Source organism: Dunckerocampus dactyliophorus, chromosome 17 (genome assembly GCF_027744805.1).
Source record: "Dunckerocampus dactyliophorus isolate RoL2022-P2 chromosome 17, RoL_Ddac_1.1, whole genome shotgun sequence".
NCBI classification, from domain to species: Eukaryota; Metazoa; Chordata; class Actinopteri; order Syngnathiformes; family Syngnathidae; genus Dunckerocampus; species Dunckerocampus dactyliophorus.
Genome location: NC_072835.1, coordinates 10,040,542 through 10,057,725, shown reverse-complemented (window position 1 = coordinate 10,057,725; position 17,184 = coordinate 10,040,542). Strand labels below are relative to the sequence as shown.

The 17,184-nt window shown below is 39.9% G+C and overlaps 3 protein-coding genes across 9 annotated transcripts in view; 1 reads left to right on the top strand and 2 right to left on the bottom strand.

The window, feature by feature from the left end:
- The window catches only part of cenpe (centromere protein E), a 43,139-nt gene extending 29,572 nt beyond the window's left edge, over positions 1-13,567 (bottom strand). For 6 of the 7 annotated variants that reach the window (XM_054757561.1, XM_054757564.1, XM_054757558.1 and 3 more), the window contains exons 1-23: positions 13,450-13,567; positions 12,323-12,435; positions 12,131-12,220; positions 11,938-12,056; positions 11,739-11,858; positions 11,010-11,091; positions 10,858-10,925; positions 10,531-10,581; positions 10,357-10,408; positions 10,186-10,273; positions 9,080-9,209; positions 8,637-8,756; positions 8,399-8,551; positions 8,162-8,312; positions 7,977-8,076; positions 7,651-7,894; positions 7,182-7,238; positions 5,797-5,964; positions 5,303-5,377; positions 3,813-3,881; positions 1,688-1,786; positions 1,492-1,590; positions 1,187-1,336 (exon numbers count right to left, since the gene is read on the bottom strand). In XM_054757561.1, coding sequence (XP_054613536.1) covers positions 1,187-1,336; positions 1,492-1,590; positions 1,688-1,786; positions 3,813-3,881; positions 5,303-5,377; positions 5,797-5,964; positions 7,182-7,238; positions 7,651-7,894; positions 7,977-8,076; positions 8,162-8,312; positions 8,399-8,551; positions 8,637-8,756; positions 9,080-9,209; positions 10,186-10,273; positions 10,357-10,408; positions 10,531-10,581; positions 10,858-10,925; positions 11,010-11,091; positions 11,739-11,858; positions 11,938-12,056; positions 12,131-12,220; positions 12,323-12,435; positions 13,450-13,505 — 2,454 coding nt within the window. In that variant the 5' untranslated portion in view covers positions 13,506-13,567. The remainder of the gene's footprint in view (positions 1-1,186; positions 1,337-1,491; positions 1,591-1,687; positions 1,787-3,812; positions 3,882-5,302; positions 5,378-5,796; positions 5,965-7,181; positions 7,239-7,650; positions 7,895-7,976; positions 8,077-8,161; positions 8,313-8,398; positions 8,552-8,636; positions 8,757-9,079; positions 9,210-10,185; positions 10,274-10,356; positions 10,409-10,530; positions 10,582-10,857; positions 10,926-11,009; positions 11,092-11,738; positions 11,859-11,937; positions 12,057-12,130; positions 12,221-12,322; positions 12,436-13,449) is intronic. The other variant, XM_054757565.1, reaches the window with a different exon arrangement.
- A 361-nt stretch (positions 13,568-13,928) lies between these two features.
- On the top strand, positions 13,929-16,160 carry brcc3 (BRCA1/BRCA2-containing complex, subunit 3). Its single transcript, XM_054757567.1, has one exon. The coding sequence runs from the start codon at positions 14,382-14,384 to the stop codon at positions 15,162-15,164; it is 783 nt and encodes a 260-aa protein (XP_054613542.1). The 5' UTR covers positions 13,929-14,381; the 3' UTR covers positions 15,165-16,160.
- The window catches only part of LOC129170234 (cilia- and flagella-associated protein 44-like), a 27,261-nt gene continuing 25,831 nt past the window's right edge, over positions 15,755-17,184 (bottom strand). The window contains exon 34 of the mRNA XM_054757566.1: positions 15,755-16,438. Within this exon, the coding sequence (XP_054613541.1) occupies positions 16,160-16,438 (279 nt within the window). The 3' untranslated portion in view covers positions 15,755-16,159. The remainder of the gene's footprint in view (positions 16,439-17,184) is intronic.

The window sequence follows — 17,184 nt, the reverse complement described above, 5'->3', positions numbered from 1 at the left end:
TTATCATAGCAAGCTGAAATGCAGCATTACTTTTAGGCTAGATGTAATGGGACACACACCTTCCAGAAAAGTTAAACTTTTGTCTCATCAAACCACATAGAACTTTCCCAAAGGTTTTGGGGGTCATCAAGATGTTTTCTTGCAAAATTGAGACGAGCCATCGTGTTCTTTTTGTCTTGGAACTCTGCCATGCAGGCCCTTTTTGGGCCGTGTCTTTCTTATGGTGGAGTCATGAACACTGATTAAATGAGGCCTGCAGTTCTTCGGATGTTGCTGTGGGGTCTTTTGTGACCTCTTGGATGAGTCGTCGATGCACTATCAGAGTAATTTTGGATGGCTGGCCACTCCTAGGAAGGTCACCACTGTTCCATGTTTTTGTCATTTGTGGAAAATGTCTCTCACTGTGGTTCTCTGGCGTCCCAAAGCTTTAGAAATGGCTTTATAACGTTTTCCAGATTGATAGATCTGAATTAATCTCAGTTGTCTTTCAACAGGAGGTGCAATCACTTTTTAAACAAAGGGCCGTGTAGGTTTGGATGTTTTTGTGTAAAACAAAAACCCCGAAGAAATCAGGAAGGGGGCAAACATTTTTTCACACCACAGTATATGCTATATACTGTAAATCCATATATAGATTATTATTTACGCACATATTGACCACAATTGGTTTGACAACCATTTAAAAATATCATTAAAATGTTTCACTGCACTTAAATTTTGATAGACATGCACCAGAGTCACCTGATGGTGCTTGCATATGCAACCGGTCTTGTGTTCACATTCAATTTGTTTCTTATTATTGAGAGAATGAAAAATAGTACGCAAAATGTGTAGTCAATTGCCGAGAGATTGTCACATGCTAGTCGTATCAATACCAGCGTGTGTGATCGCTCATGTTTCAATATCATTTGACTTTGTTTACACATTTTGCCTGACTCTCACTGCCTTGCTGGCGGCAGCGAGCTAGCTCGTTTTTGTGTTCACAAACAGCGGTGCACCTTATACACTGTAAATTAGAGTAAGTCTAGAAGGTAAAAAACTGAATTTGGAAAAAATTAACAGAAAAAGCGAAATTCTGGAAAAAATCTAACAGAGGCACTATGCATGCTAATAGTTTTCACTAGTAAAAGCCGTCTGGACAAATGGATAAACATATGGCATAACATTTTGTTTACTGATAACTTACTTGTGTTTGAAGCTCCCCAAACTCTGTGGTCAGGTCATCAATAGGCTTTCCAGAGTTGGATGTTTGTGAATCCTCCAACTGTTTGATTTGCTCTTTTAGAGCACAGATCTTCTCAAGGGCAGTCCTGAGCTCATCTTGGTTCTCAATCATCTGTTTCAATGACATTAATTAAATAAGAAAAAAAACACCAAAAAGGAAAGATGCTTATTTACTCTTATTATGTTATTTATGTTATGTTACTTATTATGTTATTTACTCTTATAAGTGAACAGGTTTAGCAGCAGGGCAGAAGCATGAAAACTCACCAGGTCTACATTTTCTTGCAGATCCATCTTGAGTGAATCCCTTTCTGCAGTGAGAGCTGCGACTTCCGAGACGAGCTTCTCCATCTCTTCAGGAGCGTTCTGAACACCAGACAGTCATATTACCTTTCCATATTTTCAAACGGTTTAGATGAAATCGACAATGTTTCTTTAGGAGCTCACTTACAAACAGGCCTACCTCAGATTCCTTCTGTTCTTTCCCGAGGTATAAGTTGCTTTGTTTCTGCAAATGAAGCTCATCCTGAAGAGAACGCAGAAGACCTTGAGTCTCAGCAACCTGAAAATAAGTAAATAGTCAATCCACTGGTTTAGTAACATGAAACTCAAAAAAGGATAAGCACTGGCACATGAAAACATCTAAAAAAAAAAAAAAACAACAAGTTAACATCATTGACGCCAATACCACATTTTAAAGTCTTATGCAGCAATAATGTTTTGATCTGCCTAATCTTATGTAAATTGGATCGAGTGTAGAATGACTACTGCTTCTGTTTGGACTGCTCGGACCACCAACCGTCTCTACTATAACAGTTTGATTTAGCGTAGGTTGATTGGTCACGCCTGGAAAGTGGGGCGCATGAATGACGTCGTATAAAAAGGCGACTGACGTGATATGCTGCGCTCATATGTTGAGTTCAATAACACAGCATGTCGGCTCAAAAACAAAAAAATTACAAGTTCATGAGTTTTTGACTTAAGACGCCCTACACCTCTGAACAGGATTAATTAAACGCTGTGTTGTTCATGTGATGTGTTGAAGTGCAGTGGTAACTTTGAATGTTAAGGAATAGGCTTTCAGATGTCAACCAAACAATCAAAGGACAAAAAAATGTTGGACATGTGACTTGAATCTGAAATCTGATTGGTTAAAGAAATAGCCCCATTGCTAATAGTGTGCCAGCCACTGATCTGTATTATATATACTGTATCTGGATAGCCCATTGGCGATGACTTGTGAAACCACACGGCCGCCATATTGCCACTCGCAAGAAACACTTCTCGGACAATGGCGTATGTGAGAACTTGTGAGTTGTTAAGTCTGTTGTTAGTTTGTTACCCACTCACACTAAATGCAGGTATGCTTGAGCTTAGTCATAAGGACTCTGGTATGATAATTTTTTAAAATTCTGTCGATATCATACCCTACCTGAGTCATAACGGCGTTACATAGGGGGCCGTGGGGGATATGTAAACAAACAACCGCGACTAGACTACTAAATAATTTGCGGTTGCTTGCAAATATAAAAAAATATGGTTTTTTTTGTTGTTGTTTGCCCGAATTTGAAATGAACCCCCATATGGAGACAATGTTTATATATTATTACATATTATAGAAAATATTATTCCTGTGGTTTTTGTTAAAATATATTTCTATATCAGAAAAGAGGTTATTTCTATTTCATAACACAAACAAAAAAAAATCAGAAAAATATTAAATGATTTTAAAACTTGTCCAAAGTCACTCTCTTATGATTCATATTTTTTACAGACAAGAGCATAGTGAATTATATGAAAGTAAGAAAAAAAAAAAAAAAAAAGGATCATGACCATGGATTTTAGTGGACAAAAGGGATGGGATATGCAGTTAAAATTAAAATCTCTTTCTAGAGGAGTAAAACTATGCATTGCTATAGGGGAGTGCTGAGCCAGGGTGCAGAGTAGAATTTTGTCCCAAAGGCAATGAGAATTGGAAAGAGGAAAAAGTACATTTAATATAGCCAAACGATAGAGAATAACGTATCAAATCGTTTTTAAGGGATGAAGGTTGCGTTACTTGAAGGAATGGGAGAATCTCCCCGCTTTTTAATGTAAAATATAGATGCGAGCCTCATCATCTGCTTTGTACACTATGTACGCTGTGTGAATGTAGTCGAGATGTGAGTGGTAAGATGGCGTCTCTGTGGCTTCAGCGGCTTGCACGGCGGCGTGCGACGTATGAGCTATCCAGATATATAATACAGATCAGTGGTGCCAGCACTAGTCACAGTACACTGACATGGCAACACATAAAAGCTGAAATCTGATTGGACAAAAACATCTAACATACATACACGAATACTGGAAGCAGTGCAGCCAGGAGACACGCTATGAAATGAACTGTTGGGGATAAATTAATACAAAATTCAAAATATAGTTTTAGGCCAACAGAGAGTCCTGACGGCACACCACTGGTTGCCACAAAAAAAAAAATTATTTGTGTTATATTGAAATATTTGAATCCTCTATTACTATTTGGAAGCCAGAGAAATATACAAATATTTAATTCAATGACCATGTAAAAACACTGTAAAGTAAAACCAAACCATAGTCTGAAGATAATCAGCAAATTTGGTTTTCTGCTTCAGCTCTTCGGAAACAGTCTCAAAGGATTTCTAAAAAGGAAAAATGAACAAAAGGCAAAACACTTAGGCAAACCGTTTTCGTTTCAATGTTGCTTATTCAAGACTATGATAATGCTGTCACCAGACAATGCTGTGTTTCAAGTCCAGTCCTAAACGGGTGAACTTAGATGACCGCTGTTGATTTAAATCTTGTAAATTTCGGTTCCATTTCATTCATTGAATGCAGTGGATTGATGCTTAACATTTGTTATTAGGGTTCCTACAGATTTGACATTTCAAAAATTCCATACTTTTCCCCCACACTCATTAAATAGATGTATGTCTATCATCTGCAACAATTCATCGATTCATTGATCATTAAACGACAAACCATTTTATGATTTGATTAATCCTTTTTTAATGTAAATATCCTCTGCTTTCAGCCCCTCAAGTGTGAATATTTTTAATGTCCTCAGTCATCCCCGAAAGCAGACCTATTATCTTTGCATTTTAGGCCTATGTTGCGGCCTAAACCACTAAATGTTTGTGTTTGGTTCATATTGACTTGGTCCACTTAAGGCCTAACCGATTACTCCATTCACCCAAACAATAAGCTTCAGGTTAAATCCATTCATTTTCTATGCCGCTTCTCCTCATTACTGTTGTGGGGGGATGCTGGAGCCTATCCCAGCTGACTTCGGGCGACAGGCGGGGTACACCCTGGACTGGTTGCCAGCCAATTGCAGGGCGCATATAGACAAATAACCATTCACACTCACATTCATACCTATGGACAATTAACCTAACATGCATGTTTTTGGAATGTGGGAGGAAACCCACAGCACGCACGGGGAGAACATGCAACTCCACACAGAAATCCCAAATCGAACCCAGGTCTTCCCGATCTCCAGACTGTGACTGTGTGCCAACATGCTAACCACTAGACCACGCGGCCCGCTTCAGGTTGAATCGGTTAGAAAATAGTTCTAAGTTGCAGCCCTAGTATGATGTAAAGAAATTATGAAATGAAACATTTGTTTTCATTATTCTGAGTATGTATGCCTTTATGTAAACATATAATTTCCAGGAGATTATATCTAGGTAATGTAGCTCATACAACTTGTCAATCTTCCCAAATGTTTTCCGGCATGTGTCTCCCACTGTGTGCTCTCGCACAAACATCTTAGCTGCCCTAGTAAGCGCCTTAGAAAAAAATACATTCATCCATTTACTTTTTTTTATTTATTCATAATTTAACTTTTAGAAAACAGAAGAGTGGCAACAGTCGTGAAAACGTGAATATTTTTCCATACTTTCCAGACATGGAAATGTATTCAATCAAATTGGAAACCTCTTATGCAGAGGAAAAAACCTTTTGAAGTAAAAATAAAAACAAAAAAACCATGAGCACTGTCACAGTGCAGTGTGCTTTGATGAGGTCTATTGTAACTGAAACTTTATGCTCCACTCACCTGAAGTTCTATGGACTGCAAGTCACGGGATTCCACAGCCATCTTCAATGAGGATATTTCATTTTGCAACTCGTTCTGTGAGTTCACAAATATTACACAGTTACGACCCATTACAAACAATCTTGACATCAATGTAGAATGTTTGTTATGAACATTTGTTTGATAATCGCCTGTCTGCCCTGTTGGCGCTTTTATATGTGTGACCAGATAAAAGTACTGGTACGAGACCGGTCTTGAACGTTCACTTTATTTTCGAGAGAATGAAAAATAAAAATGTGTCAATTGCCTAGAGCTTGTCACATGTTAATCTTATCTATGGCACCTTTTTTTTTTTTTTTTTTACAGCTTCAAAAAAAATCCAAGGGAAACCCTGAGGCATGTGCGAATGAGGTTGTTCTCAGCAGCAACGTGTATTTTTACAGCAACAATATCCCCACCAGTAAAGACGTTGTACTTACATGTCATATTGGTCAAAATGTTTAATTCCTCGTTACCTCATGCTCGTTCCTGAACTGCTCCTCAAGAGATTTAAACTCATCCGTCTCCCTCTTCTCCTCCAGCTCCCGTGACAGACAAGCAACCTCTTTTTCTAGGATTTTGGTCTGCTCCATGAATATGCCCAGCTCTTGATTGAGATAGTTCCGCTCAGAAGCCAACACATCCTGAAAACACATTGAACAGCATTAGCGACACAAACATGGATAATGCAACAATACGGTCTGCAAAAATGAAGGAATTCACATTAGTTTGTCCATACAGACAGACGCACAGGAAGACTTCAGCTCAGCAAACCTGGAAAATTCCGAACTATTTCTCATTATTTGTGACAACTATAACAGAAAGTAGAAAATATAGACAGATTCCAGCCAGGAAATCCTTTTTTTCATCTTTATTATGCATGTAGCTCTGTGTCTGGCTCCTTTCGAAGCAGGACCTATCGAGTGCTGTGCTCCTTGTTGTCAATGCAGCTGTTCGCGTGATGAGGCGTTCAAGTGCACTGCGTAACTAAGTCTTGGGCGAACAGGCTTTCAGTCAGTCAGTCTCTTTTCTTATTCATTAAGGCTGAAAGTGGCAAATTGCAACATACTGTACTTATGTGGGGCTGCAAAATCATGACAGTGACGTAGAGCACTCTTGCATATGTATGTGATTGCATTACTTGATGCGAACAAAGTAGTGTGAGCACAGTCATTGTCCAATGCTTTCTTGGGTATAACACAATTGCCAGCATTTAAGAGAAGTCGTAGTTGAGTTGACTGTTGGCATCCGTGTGGCTCTCCCTTGGCCTCCCCCTCACCGCTCTTTGCCAACATGAGTCTTAAAAGTGATGTGAAACGTGAATTTATCCCAAACTGTTTCCACCGAGGTAGATTTATTAAACAATGAAAGAATGCAAGGGCCATTTTGATATCTAAACCAATATAGGCTAAAAATATATTTTTTTTTAAATAATAATAAAATGTAATGTATAAATGTGAACAAGTGTAACTGGTCTTTGGTTATTTTTGTTATTATTTTTGCTGTTTTTCATTTATTTATCTATTTTTATTTTGTTTTGTATATGTTTGTCGTGTTATGACTTTGAAAACAGTATTTGTTTTCTTTAATATTTTGACTCTATGCTACCAAAACGATTACAGTATTTTCCCTCATAATACTTTGACTTTATTCTTGTACAATTACAGCTGTTTTTCCATTTCTGCTGCTGTTTTAAATTTTACAACTACAGTATTTCAACTTTCTTCTGGTTTTCGTACGATTCGGTTTCCAATGGTCGCTTTGGAACAGATTAATAAAAAAAACGAGGTACCACTCTGTACCAAAGTGACATTACAGTCCAAAGTTATTCTGACTGGGGAAAAAAAAAAAAAAAAGTTACCTTCTCTGAGGCGAGGTCCTCACAAAGCTGGACCGTTTCTGCAAAATCTATTTGTATCTAGAACAAAAAAGGAAGATCAGAGGATCAACATGAAACCAGCTAATACGGGATATAATAAGGTCCACAATAAACAATGCGCAGGCTGTGTACACCACTGCTTCCCAGCCTTCACTGAGCCAGGGCACATATTTTACATGAGGAAAATCTCACAGCACACCAAAGCTGTTTTATGAAATGGCAACAGGTGGATACACAGGTTAAATATGTACCTTCTCCCATCTACTGGAAGAACACGTAACTGTCACTATATAACTATATAGCTGGCATAGATAGATGAACAAAAGGCACAGTAAATTACTTGTAGTACATAATTTTCTGACTGATTAAGTGAAATTTGACCATTTCACAGTGAGAGATCACACAGTGACTGGGAATCGCTGCTGTACAATGTATTCGGTTCAATACACACCCGCTTTTCTGAGTCACGCTTCATGTGTCTCTGTTCTTCGAGCTGTCTTTTCAGTTCTGCCATGGATGACTCCAGCGTCTCCACTTTGGCCATAGCCTCTGACCTCTGCTGAGCTTCAGTTTTAAGCTGGATGTCAACTTCTGCTGCCTTCTCCTCCATTGCCAGAATTTTCTCCAAGGCTTGCTGTTTTTGTTGGTCTATTGTTTGAAGCTGCAACTCCAGTTCAGCCTCTCTGCAGCTTGTCCTGAAAGAACATGAAGATACAGCAATTGTGTAAAAGCTGTTGATACGCTGCACACTGAGACAAAAACATAACCACAAGTTACCTGTTTTCAAAGCCGCGGACAGTAACAAAGCTTGGACTTGAGTCTGGGTCATCCAACGGCTCTTCAGGAATTTCCCAGTGAGAGTCAAAGTCTTCATCATCTATTAAAACATTGTTTAACACATGTTTAAAAGTCAGTCACACAGTACAAAACAATGACCATGCACATTTCAATATTGGCCTTACATTCAACCAGGTCCATCAAACAGGACCGATCAGCTTTCCTCTTCCGAGTGGCGGATTCGGCAAAGCTACGATTAGACGGACTACTTTCACAGGTAGATTGAGCGGCCAAGCGCATCATTTTTCCTCCCCATGTAACCCTGCGTTTTGGCAACTTCAAAACAGCAGTAGGAGCAGTTGTTAGTATGAAGATTAAGGAAAAAAAATCCCAGCACTGTAACCACTTTGAGCTCCACTTACCCTTTGAACCTGAGCTACGTTGGTGCTTGTGACCATCAGTTTGGTGAGGTTTTTAATCCGGTCCTCTTGTTCTTTCTGAAGTTGGTCTTTTTCTTGGAGAAGCTGAGCGAGCACCTCCTTCTCTGTTGCTGTGGTCTGTGTTACTGAAGAAACCTGCAGCGTGAGGGGTCTTATTGGTCAGTGCTTCCCTAATCGTGGTGGTGAATAAATAAAAAAAAAAAGCCAGAAAGCCTCCTGCCTCGTGAAGTCGTCTCTTGAGCTCGACAATTTCATTGCGATATCTTTTGAGCAGAGCACCGTCGTCAGACACTTCTGTGACATGCGGGTCATTCTTCATTTTCTTTGCTGTGCTGGCAAACTGTGCAATAAACACAAATTTGAAAAGTGTTTAATAAAAAGGACGCTGCTTGCAGTGGATTATAGCTTTAACTAATACATTTTAAAATAATGTCTTTATTATAACATGTTATGGTGACAACTACTGTATATAGAGGGGTTTTAAGTGTAGTATATGTTTTTTTTTTTTCCAGGAAGTGTTTGCAAAGAAAAAATAAAGTTGTAACAATAAAGGAATATAGCTGAGTTATACAACATCTCCCCCCCTGCACGAAGATACAATAAACTCTTATATGTTAATGAAAACATGTGTTAGGTGACATGAAAGAATCACAATGTTCCAACCTGCAGAGTGCTGAGTGTCTCATCCAGTGCAGCGGCAGTGATTGTGCAGATGATGACAGTTTTGGCATTTCCACCCAAGGAGTTCTGAAGAATGCGTGTTAGCTTACTGTCTCTGTAATTTGTGAACCCCCTGGAAACAGGTACGTTAGGAAAGAGGGGATTGTATGTGCTCATTTTGTACAATTTACATTAACAACAATGAATGTGGAGCATTAGGACTCTATGTAGACTGGTCTACAGACGTATTTGGACAATGACAGATTTTGTGAATTTGGCGATATACGCTACCGAAGAACGGCTTATTAGAGTTGTCCCTTACCACTTAGTGCTTTGAAGTTTGCGGCTTCACTCTCACCGTTTTTCAAAATATATTAATAAATCACGCCGTTTCGTGGTTGAATACAACTTATTTCTTTAAATATACATTTCAGCAAATTGTACATATTGTTTTGCCTAAATTAGGCATTTTCAAGCATAAAAATAGCTAAATGAACTAAAATCAAAAAAATTATTCAAAAGACACATTCAAAGATGCAGTGATGATACACTGGTCACAATGTGTCAGTTATGCCTCCTTCCATGCATGTAAACACTGTGGAACACACACACACACACACACACACACACACACACACACACACCAACAACAACAACGGACAGGCGAGAGCGCATAGTATTACGAACGGAGAGGAAATAAGGCAGAGCAACTGAGAGGTCTGACTTGTGATGCAAATGTTAACGCATATTGTTTTGACAAGCAAAAGCTTAATTTAAGAGACCCCAGCTATGTTCCTCCTCACCGAAATCCGACCAGAACTCCGCTCACAGAACAAAGTGGGCGGTGAGTCGACCTTGGTACACTACACTGCTGATGGGGATGTCATACAACTTCAAAAAATGTTGCTCAAAAAATCCAAACTATCCCTTTAAGAAGAAAGCTGAAATATTTGGAAAATCTCCAAAAAAAACAAAACAACAAAACAAAACAAAAAAAAAACAGATTGATTGATACTAATAATGGGCATTATTAAAATATCAAAGCGGCTCTTGCACGCTTTCATTTTTTAAGTATATTGCCCTCCCTGGTCTACACTGTATTTACTTACCTCTGGCTTTCTTCACTAAGTTTCTTTATCACTTGGCCAAGTGTGAAAAGGCTGCGGTTGATATTGCAGCCTTCTTTGAAGCGGGTTCCTATGATAAAACAAGCAGGTTACAGAGAATTGGAACAAAGATTTTAAGCGTTAACTCTAATTCGCCACTGAACTGAACTTTACCTTCTGCCCCCGTTTGGCTCGCTCTCTCTGATCCAGCCAAGTCAACTAAATTCTGACATAGAGAAGATAGAGATCAATACATTTCAAAAACACTCTGGGGGGGAAAAAATATTACATTAAAGAAAGAAGCTAGCAAAAAAAAAAAAAAAGCATTAAAAAAATATGCCATCTTACCAAATGGGAAACAATAACGGCTCCGTCTGCATTTATTTCACTCTCAAGGATCTAGAAGAGAGCACAGATGAGTTGTGATTATTATAGTAATTGATTATGCATAAATGAATCCATACACACAGTACTGCCTTTTCAAACCAAAAACAAGTCATGTCACTTATCAGTTGTGAAAAATTCATAATTTGCAATAGCTGTCGGACTGTGAGCATAATAATACGCTAATATGTGAGGTTTTCTCTGCACAAGTGGTAGTGGTAGCAATCTTTAATAATCAGTCTTCAAATGAGCCAGTGATTGGACCGCCAAAGAGCTTTTTACATAACTTACCATTCGAAAAATCGTGTGTGATCGGCTGCTCCGCTGGTTCATTTTCGTCTTCTCATAGTGCCGATTCTCTGCAGGGCGAAACACACATAAAAACAATGCCAAGTGTAAACCACTAAAGAAATCTTGCAGATGAGCAAAAACCTTAGACTTACTTTCTCCTTTACGAATCCAGGCCAGCGCTTGCGCGGGAGATTTGACCACTTCTTCAGTGAGGTCGGCAACATAGATGTTTTTCTGCACACAGTGGATTGAAATGAGGTTGAACGTTTCAAATTGGAAAAATTGAAAGAAGGGAAAGCACCGCCCTGCATTGTGAAACTTATTATCTGCTAGCGTGATAAAATATATAGTTGTGAGTACACGTTATCTTGCTTATTTGAGGAATTATGACATCATACTGATAAAATCGAGAACCGATTAAAAACAAAAGCTCCAATGAGGCGAGACAACCAATACTGGCCATCCCTGTGTGGAGTTTGCATTTTCTCCCCGTGCGCATTCCACATTCCAAAAACATGCATGTTAGGTTAATTAGCGACTCTAAATTGTCCATAGGTATGAATGTGAGTGTGGATGGTTTTCTATATGTGCTCTGCGATTGGCTTGCGACCAGGTCAGGGTGTACCCCGCCTCTCGCCCAAAGTCAGCTGGGGTAGGCTCCAGCATGCCCTAGTGAGGATAAGCAGCATAGAAGAAGGTTGGATGGAAAATGAGTCACTAAAAGTGGGTTGTGACTAAATGACCATTGGAAAATGTGGGTCCCAGGTTGAGACGAGTTGAGAACCCCTGCACTATAACACACACATATATCACTCATACTGCATGGCTATGCTGCCACAGAGGAAAGACTACATTTTTTTTCCTCCAAAAAGTCAACTTACATTGATTGTCTCTCTGACTTCTAGAGGTTTTCTTTTCCAGCTGTCCACAAGGAGATCGGTCACAGTTTCATTGTAGATTTCCATGTAAGATACCCTCAGAAGAAACTTCTTATTTGGACACTGCAGACCAAAGACAGATGAAAATGATATGACCTTATGCAGTGCATCATATTTCATACAAAGCTACAAGATGTCTTACATTTTTAATGGTGTTGAACACATCTTCAACGGCTAGCGGTATGACACCAGGAGCATGGTCACTCCCCATCATAGTGAACGTCTTTCCTGAGGATGTCTGTCCGTAAGCAAATATGGTGCCTGTTGTGAAGGAAACAGAAGATACAATGTAATTACTTCCAAAACAGACAGATAGGTAGGTTTCCATTACATACCGTTGTATCCTTCAACAGTTGAAACAACCAATGGCTTTGCAATAGCCTGGTAAAGTTGATTGGTTGTTTCTTCCACAGTGAACACTCGGTCTATTCAAAACAAAGATATACGTGTAAACGAGATTCTACTCTAATGCTACAATTTTATTCTACTCAATAAAAGTAATTGGATGCTTTTGCAAAAAACCACACCATAACTGAAGCTCTTGGTTGAGTTGCCGTCATCAATCTGATAAATTGAGTTCTTATCAGCTTTCCAGAAGAGCTGGACAGGCGCTGCTGTTTCTGATGGAACATTTTCTTCTCTGTAACAAAGATAATATATTAGTCAGATGTTTTGATGCCAGAAATACAAATTTGAAAAAAGTTGAAACCAGCAGAGCATGGTGTTGGCCATGCTGCACGTGTAAAGTGCCTTAATATGACTTCTGCTGAGACCTGGACCTTTAGGGATAAAATTTACTTGACAGAATTGGTTGGGGTTTCTTGATACTTTTTGTATTTACATAAATACATGTAGTTTAAAAACTTGTATTACTGTTATAATGTTTACAGTCTTATGAATGCCAATGCATGTTAGCGATGGGCATAATACTTTTAATTGAAGTTTTCTGTTGACTTTGTGTAACTATAAAAAGGTAATATAGTATTTTTGATTCACCTTTTAACACTGAAACGGCAAACAGACATGGGCATTCAGAAGCTTGGAGATGCCGATTAATTTTGGATTAAAAATGTAAATAGCCTCTAACACAGGGGTCACCAACGTGGTGCCTGCGGGCACCAGGTAGCCCCCCACGCAAACATGAGGTGTCCGCAAGCCTGCTTTTCATTCAGGTTTTCAGTTACTAATGTGAGAATACTAGAAAGAAATGCATTCTGAAACACAAAATGTAATTTGTGGATACTAGCATTTTGTTAATGTTCTGGTCAAACAAGCATAGTCGGTTTGTTTAGGTTGAAATGAGCTATGAAAATAAATGTCACAAAAAATGAGTAGCTCCTGGCAATTTTCATTTTGTAAGAGTAGCTCTCACAAGAAAAAAGGATACCACTGCTCTGCAGCAATCGAAACAAGCTTCAGATCAATGGACTAAGAAAATAGTCATTAGTTGCAGTCCTAATTACAACGACGTGAGAAAACACAACTTTCAGCTAATGCATCTTTAAAAACAAATAGATCAAGACAAGAAGCAATATGGCTGTTCCAGCCATGTTCAATAAATACTAACCGCCGTTTACATTTTGAATTCCAACTCCCTTTCTTAAAAGTAATGTTTACATTTCAAGCGTGCTCAAAAAAGGAAAAAAAAACGTACCTCTCAATAGTCGGGCGAACACGAACGCAAACTTTAACCGCCGATTCTTCCGCCATTTCTAGTTTCAAATTTTATGAAATTCTCGAAAGACTCCTTACATCCCACACTCCAAAACGCCTTTGCCTCGTTTTGTATTCAAACGTTGTTTTCTGATTGGTCAACGTAGCGTTTGGACGGGTCAATCAGCAGATGGGGGTGTCATAAAATTAATGCTACAATATTACATGTAAATTACTATGTAATAAGTACAGGCAGCTGTGTTGCATGTCTTATGTACACACGTAATATATTACTACAGTTAAAGTTAACTTATTTGTTTGAATTGCTAAATTTTTGTCACTTGGAACGGCTCATATATGCGGAAGCGGAAGTCGACGCATCTTCCTGTAAACGGCAAAATCACTGGGGCAAATTTCATTGTGCTGCCGGCCGAATGCTCCCCTGTGCTGAATCTGTGACGACCAGCGGTCTGTGGATTGTCGCTCATCAAGTACGCAGACTGACTGACAAGCAGGAACACATTGGAGTAATTGATTGAATACCAATGCACCCCATTTGAAAGAGGCACCAGCCTGAACTACTCCTCTTTTTGTCCCTTGCAACTCGTGTTCGGTGATTTTTGAATGGATCCGTTAGTGCGGAACCGGACCAGTACATATATTTTCTAGATCAAAAAATAATTGTAAACAATTTTACAATACATGAATACAAGTACCAATAGAAACTAAAAGTAAATTAAAGTACAATACATATACAAATATTAATTAAAACATGAAACCACTACGGAGAAGACTGGAACCTTTTTATCAAGTCGGGTCAGGTCGGACGCTTTTTACTGAAACACAGCGAAACACGGAAGTAGAGCGTTGCTAGTCTGTTTCTTCTGGTGGTTTTGCCTTATTTCTCACGTAAATCTTGATTTAAGAAAAACAATGGCAGTGAGTGCGGTTCACCTGGAGTCTGACGCCTTTCTGGTGTGCATGAATCACGCATTGAGTACCGAGAAAGAAGAAGTGATGGGTTTATGCATCGGAGAGGTAGAATCGACAAGGATCGTCCACATTCACTCTGTCATCATCCTCCGCCGCTCTGACAAGAGGAAAGACCGAGTGGAGATCTCCCCGGAGCAGTTGTCCGCCGCCTCCACAGAGGCTGAGCGTCTGGCCGATATGACAAGCAGACCGATGCGGGTGGTCGGCTGGTACCACTCCCATCCACACATCACTGTGTGGCCCTCGCACGTCGACGTCCGCACTCAGGCTATGTACCAAATGCTGGACCAGGGATTCGTAGGTCTCATCTTTTCCTGCTTCATTGAGGACAAGAACACCAAGACGGGCCGAGTGCTGTACACTTGTTTCCAGTCGGTTCAAGCCCAAAAGGGCTCCGAGTACGAGCGTGTGGAGATTCCTATCCACGTTGTCCCGCGGGAGGCCATCGGTAAAGTGTGCCTAGAGTCGGCGGTGGAGCTGCCGCGGATCCTCTGTCAAGAGGAACAAGATACATATCGCAAGATCCACAGCCTGGCCCACTTGGACCCTGTGACGAAGATCCACAACGGGTCAGTGTTCACAAAGAACCTGTGCAGCCAGATGTCAGCGGTGAGCGGACCACTGCTGCAATGGCTAGAGGACCGACTGGAGCAGAACAAGCAGAGCATCGTGGAGCTCCAGCGGGAGAAGGAGAGACTGACGCTGGAGCTGAGTGCTCCCTGAGTTGGAAAAGGAACTCTGGGGGCATCTGCTGGTGTTGTAGGCAAGACATTGTTTTGACAGCAATATTCAGACACAACATTGAAGTATATGTGGCCATTTAGTTTTAAATGTCTTTGTTATGTGTCTGTACCTCCACCTCTTTCGGTTTTTGTTGAGGTTCTGCCTTATGTTTATCTTCACCTTCTCCTACTTATCCCAGTGGTGTCTATAGTGCAGCCCGAGGGCCATTTGTGGTCCATTGCGCATTGTAGAAATCTTTTTTTTTTTTAAAGCAACACAAAACTAGCAATAGTGCCAAAAGTCACAATGTAGGGAGAAAATGTTGAAATGACTTCAAATATACAATTTCATTTTTTTTTTTTTACAAAATTAAAAAAATAAGATACCCAAATGCCCATCCTTTGATTTTTTTTTTCCACATGTGGTCCTCAGAGGAAAAAAAATCCCCAGAATTACTGTTCAGCGGTGGTGTCGAAATTGCAGTCCGGGGGCCATTTATAGCCCGCAGCTAAATTTTTATTGGCCCGCAACATTGTATGGCTTTTTTTGGACATGCTTAACAGGTTACAAAAGGAATGTCCTGTGAGTATAATTGCAACATGTCGGAAAAGAATGAGGAAGAAGCAGAGCTTATTTAATTGTACCCCTTCTCCATACCTATTCGGGATGAAATTGAGAAATCGAGATCTTGATTCACATTAAACTGTAATGGCTGACGCGTCCGCCTCACTTTCCCTGTCCCCAGCAGGCCTCGCTGGCCAGGGCGAGTTGGCTCCGCGGCCCTGGTGCTACCCACTTACGGCAGGAGTGATTTGCATGAATTGACCGTCTTTATTACATGCATGAATGTACTGTCCAGTGAGCGAGTGTGCCATGTTTTTGACTTGATGGATTATGTTCAGTCTTTATGTTCGGACAAATGACAAACATGTCCTTGTAGATATTGTATAATGTACATGAAGAAAATAAAATTAACATGTCAAATCAGGTTTTTGTCAGTTAATAAGCTGCCTTTCAATCGAGTGCTCATTTTTCTTTCCAATTTGAAGTTTCCCCCGTTTCCTGTTGATTTTCTCGACGGTGGGGGTGGTTCGAGGAGGGAGTGGAGGCAGATGATTGTGGCCAGAGGGCAGCATGTGACCTCCTTTAGGTCCAAAAAAGCTGATCTGTCTGGAAAGCCCCTCAATCTGCTCGGCTTGTCTCGTCACTAGCTCCTGAAGACTCCAGATCTGACCACTGTCTGCTTGCCTGCTGCAGTCCTGAAGATGCTTGCCCTGAGAACACACAAATACATACAGCAAATGTTTGAATCACACTGACCTGCTTTGACAACACTGTATTTCTGACATTCATGTACACAAAACAATCCAAATACTTGTATATACATATGTACTTGTACACACATGCATATATCAGAAGATCCCCGCACATTAGTGGATTTTTGTTTTAAAAAATCGGAAAATTTCCACAGAAAACAGCTCATTCATCTTAAGTAGGATATAATACTGGCTATTCAGCATTCACGGCCTAGCAAATGTTTGGATTTTTGGTCCAAAAAATATTTGTATTTATCCAAAAAGAGGCAGTTTGTTCCACAGAAAACACATCTCATTCAACCTAAGTCCTACTTTTACCACTGTTAAAAAAGCCTACACACACCACCCAGCCAGGCAGAAGTCCTTACAAGCGGGGTCGAGAACATAAAAAAGGTGCAGTAGAATATGAGCTAAGCTCAAGATAACACCGCTCAGACGCTCCTTGCCAAGCATTTTCATCACTAAGGCCTTTAGTTAATAAAATGAGTTGAAATATGAGTTATGACTCCACATCACCCACAGTAAGAGACTTTTGGGCTGCAACATCCTAACTTTTACCAACTCATGACTAAACAGCGGATACCGAACAATGTTACTGGCTGAAACCGGCCAGGACTGTGCATCTGTGTGAACTGTTTTTTGCTTTCGGTGTCACTACATAAAGGTACTGTTGTTGAACACTTGTTTATTTGAGTGTTGTTTAT